Source organism: Rattus norvegicus, chromosome 1 (assembly GCF_021556685.1).
Source record: "Rattus norvegicus strain SHRSP/BbbUtx chromosome 1, alternate assembly SHRSP_T2T, whole genome shotgun sequence".
Classification (NCBI taxonomy): domain Eukaryota; kingdom Metazoa; phylum Chordata; class Mammalia; order Rodentia; family Muridae; genus Rattus; species Rattus norvegicus.
In genome coordinates, this window is record NC_141534.1 from 130,472,196 (window position 1) to 130,486,256 (window position 14,061).

At 45.2% G+C, this 14,061-nt stretch overlaps 2 protein-coding genes across 9 annotated transcripts in view; one reads left to right on the forward strand and one right to left on the reverse strand.

Moving 5' to 3' along the window:
• Positions 1-4,424, forward strand: part of Mtmr10 (myotubularin related protein 10) — a 51,595-nt gene extending 47,171 nt beyond the window's left edge. For all 5 annotated transcript variants that reach the window (XM_087563800.1, XM_087563822.1, NM_001100846.1 and 2 more), the window contains 2 exon segments: positions 758-940; positions 1,512-4,424. In XM_087563800.1, the coding sequence (XP_087419926.1) occupies positions 758-940; positions 1,512-2,108 (780 nt within the window). In that variant the 3' untranslated portion in view covers positions 2,109-4,424.
• A 4,684-nt stretch (positions 4,425-9,108) lies between these two features.
• Positions 9,109-14,061, reverse strand: part of Fan1 (FANCD2 and FANCI associated nuclease 1) — a 28,515-nt gene continuing 23,562 nt past the window's right edge. For 2 of the 4 annotated variants that reach the window (NM_001438031.1, NM_001191633.2), the window contains 2 exon segments: positions 9,112-11,721; positions 11,788-12,568. In NM_001438031.1, the coding sequence (NP_001424960.1) occupies positions 12,431-12,568 (138 nt within the window). In that variant the 3' untranslated portion in view covers positions 9,112-11,721; positions 11,788-12,430. 4 annotated transcript variants of the gene reach the window in all.

The window sequence follows — 14,061 nt, forward strand, 5'->3', positions numbered from 1 at the left end:
AAAAACATTTACTTCCTGATAGGTCAGTAGAATAAAAGTTGTATGTCAATGGTTTCTTAAGAAGTTGTGGAATAGGAAGTTTAGACACAAAGTTAAACTGGAGTTCTCTGCAAACACTATTTCCACGTATACTGGCAGAGTACCTCAGGTCACGTGGCAGCTACCGTGGGTGGGACTCATCTGTAGTGACAGTTCTAAGAGCTGCAGGATGAAGACTGAGGACTAAGCCTATGGAGCCAAGTCCTCCCTACTCCTGGTGAGAGCATTCTTGGTTTGTCTCATCCCATGTGAACCCACAGTGGGAAGAGCTCAGCAGTGCTGCAGTGGCTGTGCAGGGAAGCCACAGGGTAGCTCCTGTAGGCTTGGGGGAAGCTAAGCAGGAATCATCTGTTCTCTGATCTTCAGCTTTAGCTTTGGGACCCCAGTCTAGGTAGTATAGCCTCAGAGTGCAAATTCTTAATTCTATCCCCGTCTAGAAACCAGTATGCCCACGGCTCTCTCAGAAGTAGTCCTATAAGCCCAGCTCCACATCTGCAAAGTGCCTTTGGCCTCATTGTGTATAGTGGCATTGCCAACTGTGACACATGCACACGTCCAGGGATGAGAGACAAAGTGCCCATCACCTTTTCAGGGTAGTGCTCCCATGAAAGCCGAGCGCTCTAGAAAGCTGTGTGCTCTAGCAGAGAACTCCCTTGAGGGTGGAGGTGCGAGAAAAAGTGGGGTGCGCCTCTTCTCACACATGTGCTTTGTTTTGCAGGAGTTTGCTATCAGCAAAAACATTCAGCTGGGTGATGAAAAGGGCTTGAAATTCCCCTCAGTTTGGGACTGGTCTCTTCAGTTCACGGCGAAGGACCGTACTCTTTTCCACAACCCCTACTACATTGGCAAGAGTACTCCTTGCATACAGAATGGCTCCAGGAAGTCTTTTAAGCGCACAAAGGTAAACGGTAGACAGCAGCATCCTAGCAGCAGAGACCCATGTTGCTGCAGCACCAGTCAGTGTCTTTGGAAGTGTTAGTCACTTCGCCAGGAGACAGCTAGTGCAGCTTTTAACTGGTGTGACAATATCTTGACTTTTCCTTGGGGAGTGAAGCTCTTAAAGCCTAATCAGCACAAGAGCTGACAGGTGGCAGCCCTGAATTGACTTCTAGCCAGTCTGCCCATTCTTCCTAAAAAATGAGCCAGTTCAGAATTCCCTTCCCCCCAAAGTCTTACAAGCATGCACTTAGACGAACAAAGAAACAGGCTGTACTTGCCTTCTACACTCCCTCTGGCATAGTAGTAACCTGGGAGGGTCAGTTGAAAAATCTGGTTCCAGAGTAGACCAGCATAATCACCACCAGGGAAAGAGGGACCATGCCCTCCGAGTCTGAACCCTCCCGTCATCTGTTTACCCCAGCTGGCTGCCATAGTGCCGGGAGTGCTGTTGAACTCCTGCAGAGTAACCTCCAGGAAAAGTGTGAAGTAGAGTGCAGCTCAGTGGGGTAATGCCGTGTCTGTCTTGTGTGCAGAAAAGCTACAGCTCCACACTGAGAGGAATGCCCTCATGCTTGAAGAATGGACTCATCAGTGACCAAGAACTGCTTCCGCGGAGAAACTCACTGATACTGAAGTTGAAGCCAGACCCGCCTCAGCACGGCGACAGCCAGCACAGTGGAGCAGAGCAGTATTTTAAAGAGTGGTTTTCCAGACCAGCCAATCTACACGGCATTATCCTGCCACGTCTCTCTGGAACACACATAAAATTGTGGAAACTGTGCTACTTCCGCTGGGTCCCTGAGGCCCAGATCAACCTTGGGGGCTCCATCATGGCCTTCCACAAGCTGTCTGTCCTGGCTGACGAGGTGGACAAGCTCAGCAGGATGCTGAGGCAGCATCACAGCGGCCCCTTAGAAGCCTGCTACGCAGAGTTGGACCAGAGCAGGATGTACTTTAGGGCCACAGGGCCACATGACACGCTAGGGACACCAGAGTTCCTCTCCTCTTCATTTCCATTTTCTCCTGTAGGAAATCTGTGCAGACGAAGCATTTTAGGAACACCATTAAGCAAATTTTTAAGTGGGGCCAAAATATGGTTATCTACTGAGACACTAGCAAATGAAGACTAAGGAATTTTCTGTATATATTGAGAGGAGCTGGACCTGTCCCTCTCCAAACTGAAATTGCTAACTGAGGTGTCGAAAACTGGCCATTTTATATGTAAGGAATTTGCACTAATATTTAAATCATGTTTAGTCATGCTGCCTTCAGTTTTCCTGAGGGCAGTGTGACTTGTGGGTTTTGTCCTTTATCCTCTGGGTCTGGCTCACGTGGGTCACTGCAGCACGAGTTCCCCATAGTGATCACAATGCCCGGGTTTCTCTGCAGATTCTGCCAACATCTGCTTTCCTACCACCTACTGAAGGTTGTCTGATAGTCAGATTACAACCCCGAGATGGTGGACAGGGAAGTTAGTAAGTTAGTGTATTTACTGCATTTCCAGATCATCTGAGAAAACTCCTAATAGGCCTCAGTTGGCATCCATGTATTTAGCTAATATCTTAGCTTGTGTTCTGGGGTTAGATATTATTATTTTAGCTCACCTCAGTTAGGACCTAAGATCACTGTGTTTCCAAATCATGAATTTGCTTTAATTCCATACAACTAACTTTTAAAAGATGCACTGTAATTTTAAAGCATTCACTGTAGCTATTTAAACCTAGAAGTGCCTTTGACGTTAAGATAAAAGTGACAAGCTAGAATAAGAAGGAAATATAATTCTAAAAGTTAGGGTCTTTAGACCCCACTGTATATTGGAAATAGCTTTTTGCCAACAAGCTTACACCAACAGCCAGGAGTCTCTAGAGCCCTGCAGTCTTCGAGGCTCTTCAGGTAGCAGAGGCCCAGCTCCAGCTGTGGCTGAGGGTGCCCAGGCCATGGGCAGGAGCATGCCATACTGACCACAGGCCGTGGGAGTTCTGGCCTCCTAATGAGCACTTCAGCTGGCATGCTGACACAGGCCAACACTTCTCCCTAGAAGTAACTGGCGGGGGTCACGAGATGGACACATGCACTGACTGGAAAGGACGACCTCCACAGTTGCCATTTTAATACACAGAGATGTACCACCTCCAGGCTTGGGGGCAATGCCAAGAGGCTGAGATTCTGATAAGAACCTGGCCAACGTCACAAAGCCCTGTGCTCCTGTCCTCTCGAGTGCTCATGGGCTTCTTCTCCCAGTTAAAGGTGGCCATGACCTTGTGCACGATGCCGTGTCTTCAGTCGCCACCTTGGATTTTGAGATACTTTATAGTAAAGTGTTGATTTAGTTTGTTTCTTTTTCTAAAGCAGAATTTCTCAAAATAGTTTGACTTGTATGTGCTGTGTAGCCATTTCTACTTAATTAACTTTTTCTAACTGTTTAATAATGTCTCTGCATTTAACAGAGCAGATGTTCTCATGTCTTAACAAGTTCTTATCTTATGGCTAAACTTAATGTTTTCACTCATCCGTTGCCTATAAAATGAGGGCTCTTGACAACTTACACAAATAGCATTATCAGCAGTGAGGATGCGCCGGCCCTTGGCCACACACAGCTAGCCCTGGTCCCTGAGACACGACAGGGTGTCACCACTGGAGCCAGACAGTAATCTCCCATTTTCATGAAGCTGCTTTGCTACTTCTATAAGTTGTTCTAAATTTATGTTGTGGTTGAGAATTCCTTTCTTTGTAATTTTCATCCCTAACATTGACTTCAACTCCTTTCAGAACTTTTTTGGTAACTTAAAGAAGGTCAGGTACTATTAACACTACTTTATGATGGAAATTGCATATTTTTGTATGGTAAAGTTGTAAATTTTTCTATTTTGACTGGGTGGTTGTTCCATCACGATTACTGTGCTACAGCTTACTATGTCTAATATGTGAAGCAGCCCCAGAGTCCTAGTGTGGCCTATGGGACAGCGGCCTGGCACCTGCTGACAAAAGCGACCCTGTGGTGGCAGAAGAGGTAAGCATGGCTGCATGCAGCAAACCAAAGAGCTCAGTAGCACAGTCTCCGAGGCCACAGGGCAGAGCCTGTGCTGGCCGTGCCCATGCAGGGGCTGCCGACACTGGGTGTTCTAATGCTGACTCCACAGGTGAGGTGTCTTGCTTTATGATGGGTACCAATTCTAAAACCAAAAATGCCTAACTCTACTTAAGGAAAGGACATTAATTTGTACTGACAGAAGATGAAAAGTGTTTAGCACATTTTTCAACAAGGTCCTCCTGCTGTAGCAGTTACCTCAAGTGATTAAAACTTGGTGTCGAGACAAAACTAAAACCTTTGTGCCTAAATACAACTGATGACCTGAAGCAGGATGAGCAGGTTGACTGGATACTGCTCAACAGAATGGATGTAAAGGGAATTCTGATGGCTAAATAAAATTTCCATGGAAACCGTTCGTAGTAGTCACCAGTATGAAGCCATAAGAACACAAGAGGCTGGCCACCCCCTGTACTCACGTGCCCTCCATTCATTTTTTCTGTTTTTGAATATTCTCTAGGGTGGGATGGAGTAACAAGTTTCACATCAGTTCAGAACTGCAGTTAGTTCTTCCCATCCACTAAATACCAACAGGGGACGTCTGTGTCCGAGTCCCTGGAGACTGGGACCCCACATTGAATTGAGCCAGAGGTACAGTTGTCACCTCCTTCTAGATCCCTTCTTTAACCTGAGACTCTTCCAGCAGTGGTAGTGAGCAGCCCTATTACAATAACAATGTATCAAATTAACCTGATCTAGCCAATGGGGGTGTTCCTAAGAGGAAAGTACAAATGACTTGGCACTGGTCTTGCCTTTGTTAATCCAGCATCAGGAGCTTATAGAATAGTGATATAAGAAGTTAGTGGCGTATCTTATTTTGCAATGATGTTTTATTAACAAGGAGTTTCTCAAAGGCCACTGTGGCCAGGGAAGCAGGTAGCCTAACTGCAGATCTTCACTTCTCCCTGTTCTCCAAATGCAATCCCCCAGTCTCACCCCCAGCTCAGGGACAGACCGCCTGCTGCAGACTGCTCTTCCCTTCTGCCTCATCTCCACTAACTCATCTAGATCTTCTCTTCCAACCAACCTTTCCCTACTCATCCCACTGTCCCATCCCACACAAGCACCAGCGGCATTCCCTGGGGACCAAGTACCTAACTGCAGATTTTTACCTCTCCATTCTCTCCCCTAAATCCAACACCCCTGCCTCATCCCTCACTGTGTAGCTGACCACCCTCTGTGGTCTCTTTTCTGCTCCCATCTCCAGTGGATCATATAGCTCTTCTCCAGCCCTCCTCCCCACTCATCCTGTTACCCTACCCACCAACTCCAGCAGGCATTCCCTGGGATCCTACCTGCCAAGCCTGCTAGAGAAGCAAGTAGGCCAGTGAAGCAGGTAAGTGAGCTTCAGATCTCCATTCTCCCTCCTCTCCTCCAAATCCAATCCTTTAGGCTCATCCCCAGGTCTCTAGCAAACTACCTGTTATGGCCTCTCCTGTCTCTGCCCCTATTTTCAGGATGCTAAGCAAAATTTGGTGGAATACCCTGTTTTCTTCATGAGAACCCCACTTACCCCCTCCACTTCATCCCCATTCCTAAGTGTGAGCTCCCAATACTCAGAATCATATTTTACCAGAACCCCCAATGGTCACACCTAGCAGTATCCCAGAATTCCCTAGTAGGCAGCACACATTCACCACACCATCCGAAGGCCTACCCAACAAAGATAAGACCAGATGAGACCAGCAAGTAGAATTACGATCATCTCAAACTCAGATGCCTATGCATAGGCATAAAACCAGCAATAGCCAGGATAATATGTGTCTATGGGGGCCCAGAAACCCTACCAACAGTAGGCTCTGAGAATCTTGAAGAACAAGACAAAGGCTTTAAAATATCCTTTATTAACATGATAGAGGTCCTTAAAGACGGCATGAATATATCTCTTAAATCTATGGAAACACAAACAATTGGAGGGAAATGAGCAAAAACCATTCAAGACCTAAATGTGGAAATAGCATCAATAAAGAAAACCCAAGTTTGGTCCCGTGGAGGCTCGATGCCCCAGCATAGGGGAATGCTAGAGCACTGAGGCAGCAGGGGAGCTCCATCATAGAAGCAGCGGGGAGGAGGGATGGGATGGGGGGTTTCAGAGGAGAAAATGGGAAGGGAAATAACATTTGAAGTGTAAATAAATAAAAAGAAAACCCAAGCTGAAGGATATCTTGGAATAAAAAATTAGGAACTCAAGTGGGAACCTCAGAGACAAAGCTCACCATCAGAAGACAAGATGGAAAAGTATCTCATGCATTAAAAACATCACAAAAGACAAGGATACCTTGGCCAAAGAAAATGTTAAATTAAAAAACCCTGGTAGCAAACATCCTGGAAATCTGGGCTGCTATTAAAAGATCAAATCTGAATAATAGCAACAGAGGACAGAGGAAAAAAAAAACTCACAGGTCAAAGGCACAAAATCATAGAAGAAAAATTTCCTAACCTAAAGCAGATGCCTATCAAGGTACAAGAAACATACAGAAAATAAGACATTTCTTGATAAAGCCAAATTTAAGCCATGTCCATCTACAAATCCAGCCCTACAAAAGATGCTAGAAGGAAAAAAAATCCAATCTAAAGAAGTTAGCCACACCCAGGAAAACACAAGGAATAAATAATCGCAGACCAGCAAATCAAAAGAGGTGAAACACACACACACACACACACACACACACACACACACACACTCACACACACACTCACACACACACTCACACACACACACTCACACACACACTCACACACACACACACACACACACACACACACACACACACCACCACCACCACCACCACCACCACCACCACCACACAGTAGGAATCAGCAAGCGCTGCTTGTTGATCACTCAGCATCAATAAAGACTTAGTGGAATGGATGCAAAAACAGGTTCCAGCCTTCTGCTGTATCCAAGAAACACCTTAATACCAAAGACATTATCACCTCAGGGTAAGAGGATGGAAAAAATATTCCAGGCAAACAGACCTATGAAGCAAAGTGGCACAACCATTTTAATACCTGACAAAATAGATGTTGAATTTATTCAGAAAACACAGGGAAGGATACTTCATAGTCATCAAAGGAAAAATGCTCCAGGAAGGCACTGAAATCCTTAACATTTATGCACCAAACTCAAGGACACCCAAATTCATAAATTCAATACCTGACTCTTACCAGTAGACAGTTATCCAGAAAAACTAAAAAGAGAAAAAAAAAAAAAACTAAACAGAGAAATGCTGGAACTAGCTGACACTATAAAGCAAATGGACCTAACATTTTCAGAGCAATTCCACCTAAAACACAAGAATATACCTTCCCGGCACTCATGGAACTTTCTCCAAAATTGGCCACATACTCGGACTCAAATCTCACCAAAGAGAAGAAAATTGAACTAACACCCTCCATCCTGTCTGACCACCATAGATTAAAGCTAGATACAACCAACCACAGAAAGCTTACAACTCACGGAAACTGAACTCATTACTGACTGAAAAGGGGGTCAAGACAGAAATTAAGAGAGGCTTTCCAGGGTGGAATGAAAATGAATACACATATCCAATTATGGAACACAGTGAAGTCAGTCAGTGCTAAGAGGCAAGTACGCAGTGCTAAGTGCCCACATGAAAAACCAGAGACATCATCCTAGCAACGCAACAGGACACCTGAACATAGGAAGTAATCACAGCCAAGAGGAGTCGATGCAAGAAATAGTCAAACTCAGGCTGAAATGGAAACACAACAAGTCAGAGAATCAGTGAAACAAAGAGCTGGTTCTTTGAGAAAAACCACAGGGCAGACAAACCCTTACCCAAACTAACTCAAAGGTCAAGAGTGAATATCCAAATGAACAAAATCAGAAATAGAAAGGAGACATGACATCAGACACCGGGGAAATCCAGAGAATCATAGGACAAACTTTAAAAGACTGCCCTCCAACAACTGCAAAATCTAAAAGAAATGAATAATTTTCTCCATAGGTAACACTTACCAAAGTTAAATAAAACTGTTAAGCAATTTAAATAGACCTATAGCCCCTAATGAAATAGAAGCAGTCATTAAAAGTCTCCCAACCCCCACCATAAAAATTAATACCAATATTTCTCAATTTATTCCCCATAATAGAAACAGAAAGAACAATGGATAATTTTTCTTCAATTAGGTTCAGCATATCTGCCTTTTTTTTTATTAAAGATTTTACTTATTATATATGAGTACACTGTAGTTGTCCCCCATTACAGATGATTGTGAGCCACAATGTAGTTGCTGGGATCTGAACTCATGACCTTTGAAAGAGTAGTTGGTGCTCTTAACCACTGAGCCATCTTTCCAGCCCCAGCATATCTACCTTTATGTTGAGGTCTTTTAACCACTTGGAATTGAGTTTTCTTTCCCAGTATGTTGTGGTTTGCCCTGGAGTTATCTGTATTTTGATGCTAATTCCACTGCCCCAAGGACAGCTGCCTGGTCAAGGACTCAGAACTCAGGTGACTTCACCAGAACCACCTCCCCATTGAATTTGTAAAGTACAAGTGAGGGGCAGGTACAGGATAGAAGGAGGCCTGTCATTGGAGGAGAAGGAAGGATGGGCGGGAGAGAAGTTTGAAGGAAGAGGAGGAGACTAGAGGAAGGAGAGGAGACAGGAGGGGAGAGTGGGGAGAAGCCATGGCAGGTGATGTTAAGATTCTGCTCTGTGGGGGTTGGGGATTTAGCTCAGTGGTAGAGCGCTTGCCTAGCAAGTGCAAGGCCCTGGGTTCGGTCCCCAGCTCTGAAAAAAAGAAAAGAAAAGAAAAAAAGAAGATAAGAATAGAAGATTCTGCTCTGTTATTTACAGGTTGTTGTCAATGTTCCTAAGGGATGGATGGTACAGGCTTTGTATGTTTAAGTGGGCAATTATATCTTACCATTTGGGTCAGAGGTTATTGTGTTGTGGGTTCCTCTATGTGAGGGTTTGAGTGTAGGAAAGTGTGCGGCTGGGATGTGTTTCCGCCAAGATATCCAGCAGATATCTTGGGGCACCGCGGTGCGGACGCAGCGAGGAAAAAGACAACTTTACTTTTTTATTTTTTATTTTTACAACACCGGTGCCAAGTATGGACCTATTTGTGTTCTTCTACATAGAGTCTGGAAAAAGTTGGGAACAGCCTTGAACTCCTTTGCAAAGGCTTTCTGTTGATACAGAACACCGTTAACACAGTCACTAAGTTCAACAATTAATAAACAGGAACTCATATATTTCATTTCTTATATATATCATTTAACCTAATGTCCTTCAGGCTTATCCATGTTATTCTGATAATACTGCATTGTTTTTAAATCATAGTAATAATATCCCATTATGTTAAATAAAATGTTAAGAGACATTTTAGAAACATAACGGAGATAACCTCAAAAACATACTAAAAAGAATACTAAAAATTTCACCATAAGTGCATTTAACATCGGTGCATAATAAGCCAGAGAAAATATTGAATGTATCATCGTAAGATGAATAGACGGGTGCCTTAATAATAATAATAACTTGTGTTGAACTCAGCTTTCTGAATAGGCAAAGTGGCTGGGTGAGTCACCATTCATCGCTAGACCTTCAGTGAAGGAAGCTGATGAGAGACAGATGGGTGAGCAGTATGGAGTGTGGTGTAGCAGTATATGAGAATCAAATCTTTTCTGGGGGCCTGGGAGGTTCAGGGGACTCAGGAAATGGACAGAATGCCACATGACTGGGAAAGTGCTCACAAGCTTCTCAAAATCCTTTCTGCAGTACTTTAAGATGGGGTAAACGGCTGCTGGCAGAGAGAGGAGACTCTGTACAGAGCTGCCTGACCCCAGGCTGTGCAGAGTCCGGGTTCCAGCTCCCAGGAGTGTCGCCTGGGTGGGAGGTGGGCTTTCAGGGGGTACGGCTGCTTTTGTGAGTCATCTTTGTTCTATCACCCACACTTCTGTTAGTAACCCCAATAAAAATTCATCGGTTTACCAAGATAAGCAAGCAAACAATAAATATAACAAATGGGACCTCATGAAACTGAGAAGCTTCTGCATGGCAAAGGACACTGCCGTCCAAAGCGGCAGCCTAGAGAAAGGGAAAAGGTGCCTTACCAACTTCACATCCAGTAGCGGACTAAGAACCAAAATATAGGAAGAACTCAAAAACAAGGGTTCATGAAAACATGACACAATTAAAAACTGAGACACAGATCTGCACACTGGACGATTGGCGAGGAAACTCAAATGGTGGAGAGTGCGTGATAAGCTAGCCAGGTGTGTGGCAGAATCCTGAGACCCAGTACTTGGTAGTGAAGGTAGAGGAGTTCGAGGCCAGCATGGGTGACCTAAAGCCCTGCTCCAAATCTGCCCCTGTCAATCAAGCAAAAACCAGCTGCCAGCAGGCAGGGACAGACAGCTGGTTTTGTCATGCTGCCTGAACCCTCCTAAAGTTCTTTCTGCAGACACTGGATCCAGGTGGCTTCCGACTCTTCCTCATCTGCCTGTGAGGGCCTCCTTCTTAGGACCTTTCTGCACAGAGGGGAGATGAAAATCTGAGACAGCTGCATTTTATTTTTTAATGTAAGCGATCAGAAAAACCGGTATCACTTAAAAAAAGTGTGTGTGTGTGTGTAATATATATATACATACATACAAACATTTGCTGTTGAAAACTATTTCTGACACTTCAACTGAAATACTCCGGATCCTTCCTCACTTGAAATAATTTGTTTCACCCCCACCGCCGCCGAGATCAGTTTTGGGAGTCAGAGTGGCTATTTCTTTCATACCTGCCAATAGAATTATTGCAATGCCCACCTCCAAACATCACACAAATTTAAACAAAGCCCACTGAGTGTTGTTAATGTCTTAAACACGTTTTTATTTATTGTGTGTAGATGAGTATGTGTATACTGTGGCACACAAGGTGAAGTTCAGAGGTCAATTTCGGAGTCTGTTCCCTCCTACTGTGTGGGTCTTAGGCTTCACTAGGCCTGGGAACCAGTGCCTGTGCCTCCCCAACACATCAACCCGTGTGTTTATCATCTGCTTGTTCCACAGTGCAGAGTGGCCAGAGCACTCATAATGAGCTTCTTTTCCTTTTTTTGAGACAGTCTCACTTTGTAGCCTGGTCTGACCTTAAACTCAAGGTAATCCTCCTGCCTCAGCCTCTCAAATGCTGGGATTACAGGTGTGAGCCCCCACTCCCAGCTACATAATGTGCTTTGACTAGCAGAAACATTTTCACTCTCTAAATGAAGGCCTCCCCCTTCTCCATCCTCTAGTAACTGTACTGTAGTTTCTACATTCCTGTCCTCCCCCACAGCTTCCTAGTGACCATGGGAGCCACGGTCACATATTACCTCCCTGGCTTTTAAACTTCTAGACCTGGCACTCGGGAGCCAGTCGCCTCATGAAGTAACCTGATAGGCAGCTCCTTGGCACATGCGCGGCAGAGCACAGGTCTCGCTGTGAGCACTGGGACTGGGCTCAGCGAGGTGAGCAGTAGGAAGCGCGGTCAGTACAGAGCGGACTTCACTTTCAAGAATGGGATATTTCACTTTTTTTTTTTTTATGAGGTAAACCATCTCACAGTCAGCTGAGAGCAGAGTGAGGCTCCAGACCAACCTTTGACCAAGTCAGAGTACCTCAGGAGGGCATTTTTGACCAAGTCAGAGTACCTCAGGAGGGCATTTTTGACCAAGTCAGAATACCTCAGGAGGGCATTTTTGACCAAGTCAGAATACCTCAGGAGGGCATTTTTGACCAAGTCAGAGTACCTCAGGAGGGCATTTTTTCCCCTAACATCTTGGCACAGGTTTTTAATCACACATAATCCAAAAGCTCGAAGCTGGATACGGGTTGTGATACCTCACCTGAAGTACTCTGGATCCTTCCTCCCTTTAAATAAGGAATTTGGTTTTGGTTGTTCTTACTTTTCCCCCTAAGGAAATTAAACTTCCTATGGGCTCTGCCCTTCTTGGATAACCATGAGAGAACCCCAGTTCAAGGGTTGCACTGCCAGTACATTTAGTAGAGAAGCTCAAGTGTCAACTAAAGTCCACCATGTTCATTTTCCCTCTGGCTTTTTTTTTAAAAGCTTAACAACATGGAGGCAGTCAGCTCCTACAGCTCCCATGCAGACTTCTACATTTTCAACAGTCCACCCGCCCATCTCAGGTGTCGGGCAAGCCAAAGTGGACACAGTGCAAATAGCTTTATCCTCTTGACAGTCTTGTCCCAGTGGATGGCCAGATGTCCCCTGTGTGACATTTTTATCCGACTGAAGGTCTTATCCCAGTGGATGGCCAGATGTCCTCAGTGTGACATTTTTATCCACTTGAAGATCTTGTCCCAGTAGATGGCCAGATGTCCCCAGTGTGACATCTTTCAGCCAAGACCTTTGCTCTTAGCACCAACTGCAACCACATGGCATACTTCTACGTCTGCCCCCAGCTTTTGTAGTTCATCCAGCCAGATCATCTGCTTACATGACAGGCGATCACTGGGGCCTTTAACTTCCACCAGCTGCAAGAGAAGTTTCCAGACTCATCAACATCTTACTGTTACAGAAAGGGACCCAATGAGCTATAGTCACTTAAACTGTTGCCTATAGAGATGGGTCAGTCTACAGCACTGTGCACATTTACAACAAATAGATATGGAACTAAGACATTCCCGGGCAAATTATTCTGTGGTAACCAGACAGTTCTTGAGGAAACCGAGTACTAGCAACTGAAGCAGTTTTAAGGTGCACACTGGGTTGCTGCTCCCTACTTTAACCTCCCAATTTGTTATGTTTGCATCTGAACATAAACTTCGTATTGCAATGCAAAGAAGGACCTGGTCCCTGCCAGACTGTCCCAAGGCTTCATTCCCTCCAGTCTTATTCCCACCCATGACCACATATGCATTTGCTGAAGACCCGTCTCTCTGTCTCTCACATGCATTGTTTCTTATGACTCAGGGTTCCGCTAATCTCATTCAGAGGTGCACTTTCTCATTTACTGTACAGCCAAACTGTTTCTTTTCTGGATGTTTTAAAAAGACTGCAGGTGGGGAGTTACCAGAGGACAACTTGCAGTCTGGCAATTTAACTCAGGTTGTTAGGCTTGGTGGCAACCATGTACCCACTGAGCAGGAACCCAAGGCAGGATCTGGAGACAGAAACTGATGCAGAGGCCATGGAGGGGTGCTGCTTACTAGACTGCTCTCATGGCTTGCTCAGCCTGCTTTCTTACAGAACTCGGGACCAGAGGGGTGGCAGTCATCCTGTGATGCTAACATGCTGAAGGTCACGATGGGGTTCCCAGAGCAGGCTGGCTACCTAGACAAGCATACCTAAATCGGTGTGCTCTTGGTTCAGTGAAGAGACATATGCTGGAAAGGCATTGAGGAAGAAACCCAGTGTCAACCTCAAGCCTCCATGCACACTCATCTGAGCACATATATACCCACAGTCATACATGTGAGCACCCCTCCCCCGCAACACACATATACACACACACATGAGACTCAATTATAGGCTGCTTGGCTAGGGAAATACTTTAGTCAGTAAAGTGTCTGCCATGCAAGCCTAACAACTTGATTTTGATCCCCAGAGCCCATGAAGAAAGCGAGGCATCGTGGTGCACACTTGGTATCCCAGTGCTTGGAGTCGGGTGGATATGGATCTCCAGGCTGTGTGAGGGGTAGTGCGACTGAAGGGCAGCAAGCGCTCCAAGAAGATTCAGGATGTAGAATAGCCCATCTTATTCTGGGTACCACAGGGAGCTGCTGAGTGCAAGCCCTCGCCTCTGACCTAGAAGCTTACATAAACGAGAGGAAGTGGCCCTAGGCAAGGAGGTCATTCTTTCAAGGTCATGGAGTCAGATTCTGTCTGACACCAGAAACAAAGCCAGTTCGGGCAACTTGGCATTCATGGGGATTGTATGCCCGAGTGTGTAAGGCTGGCAGAGTGGAATGGGCAAACATTTCAGCTCTAAAGGAGCCAGGAAGTTAAGCAACTTTTGTAGCTAAAC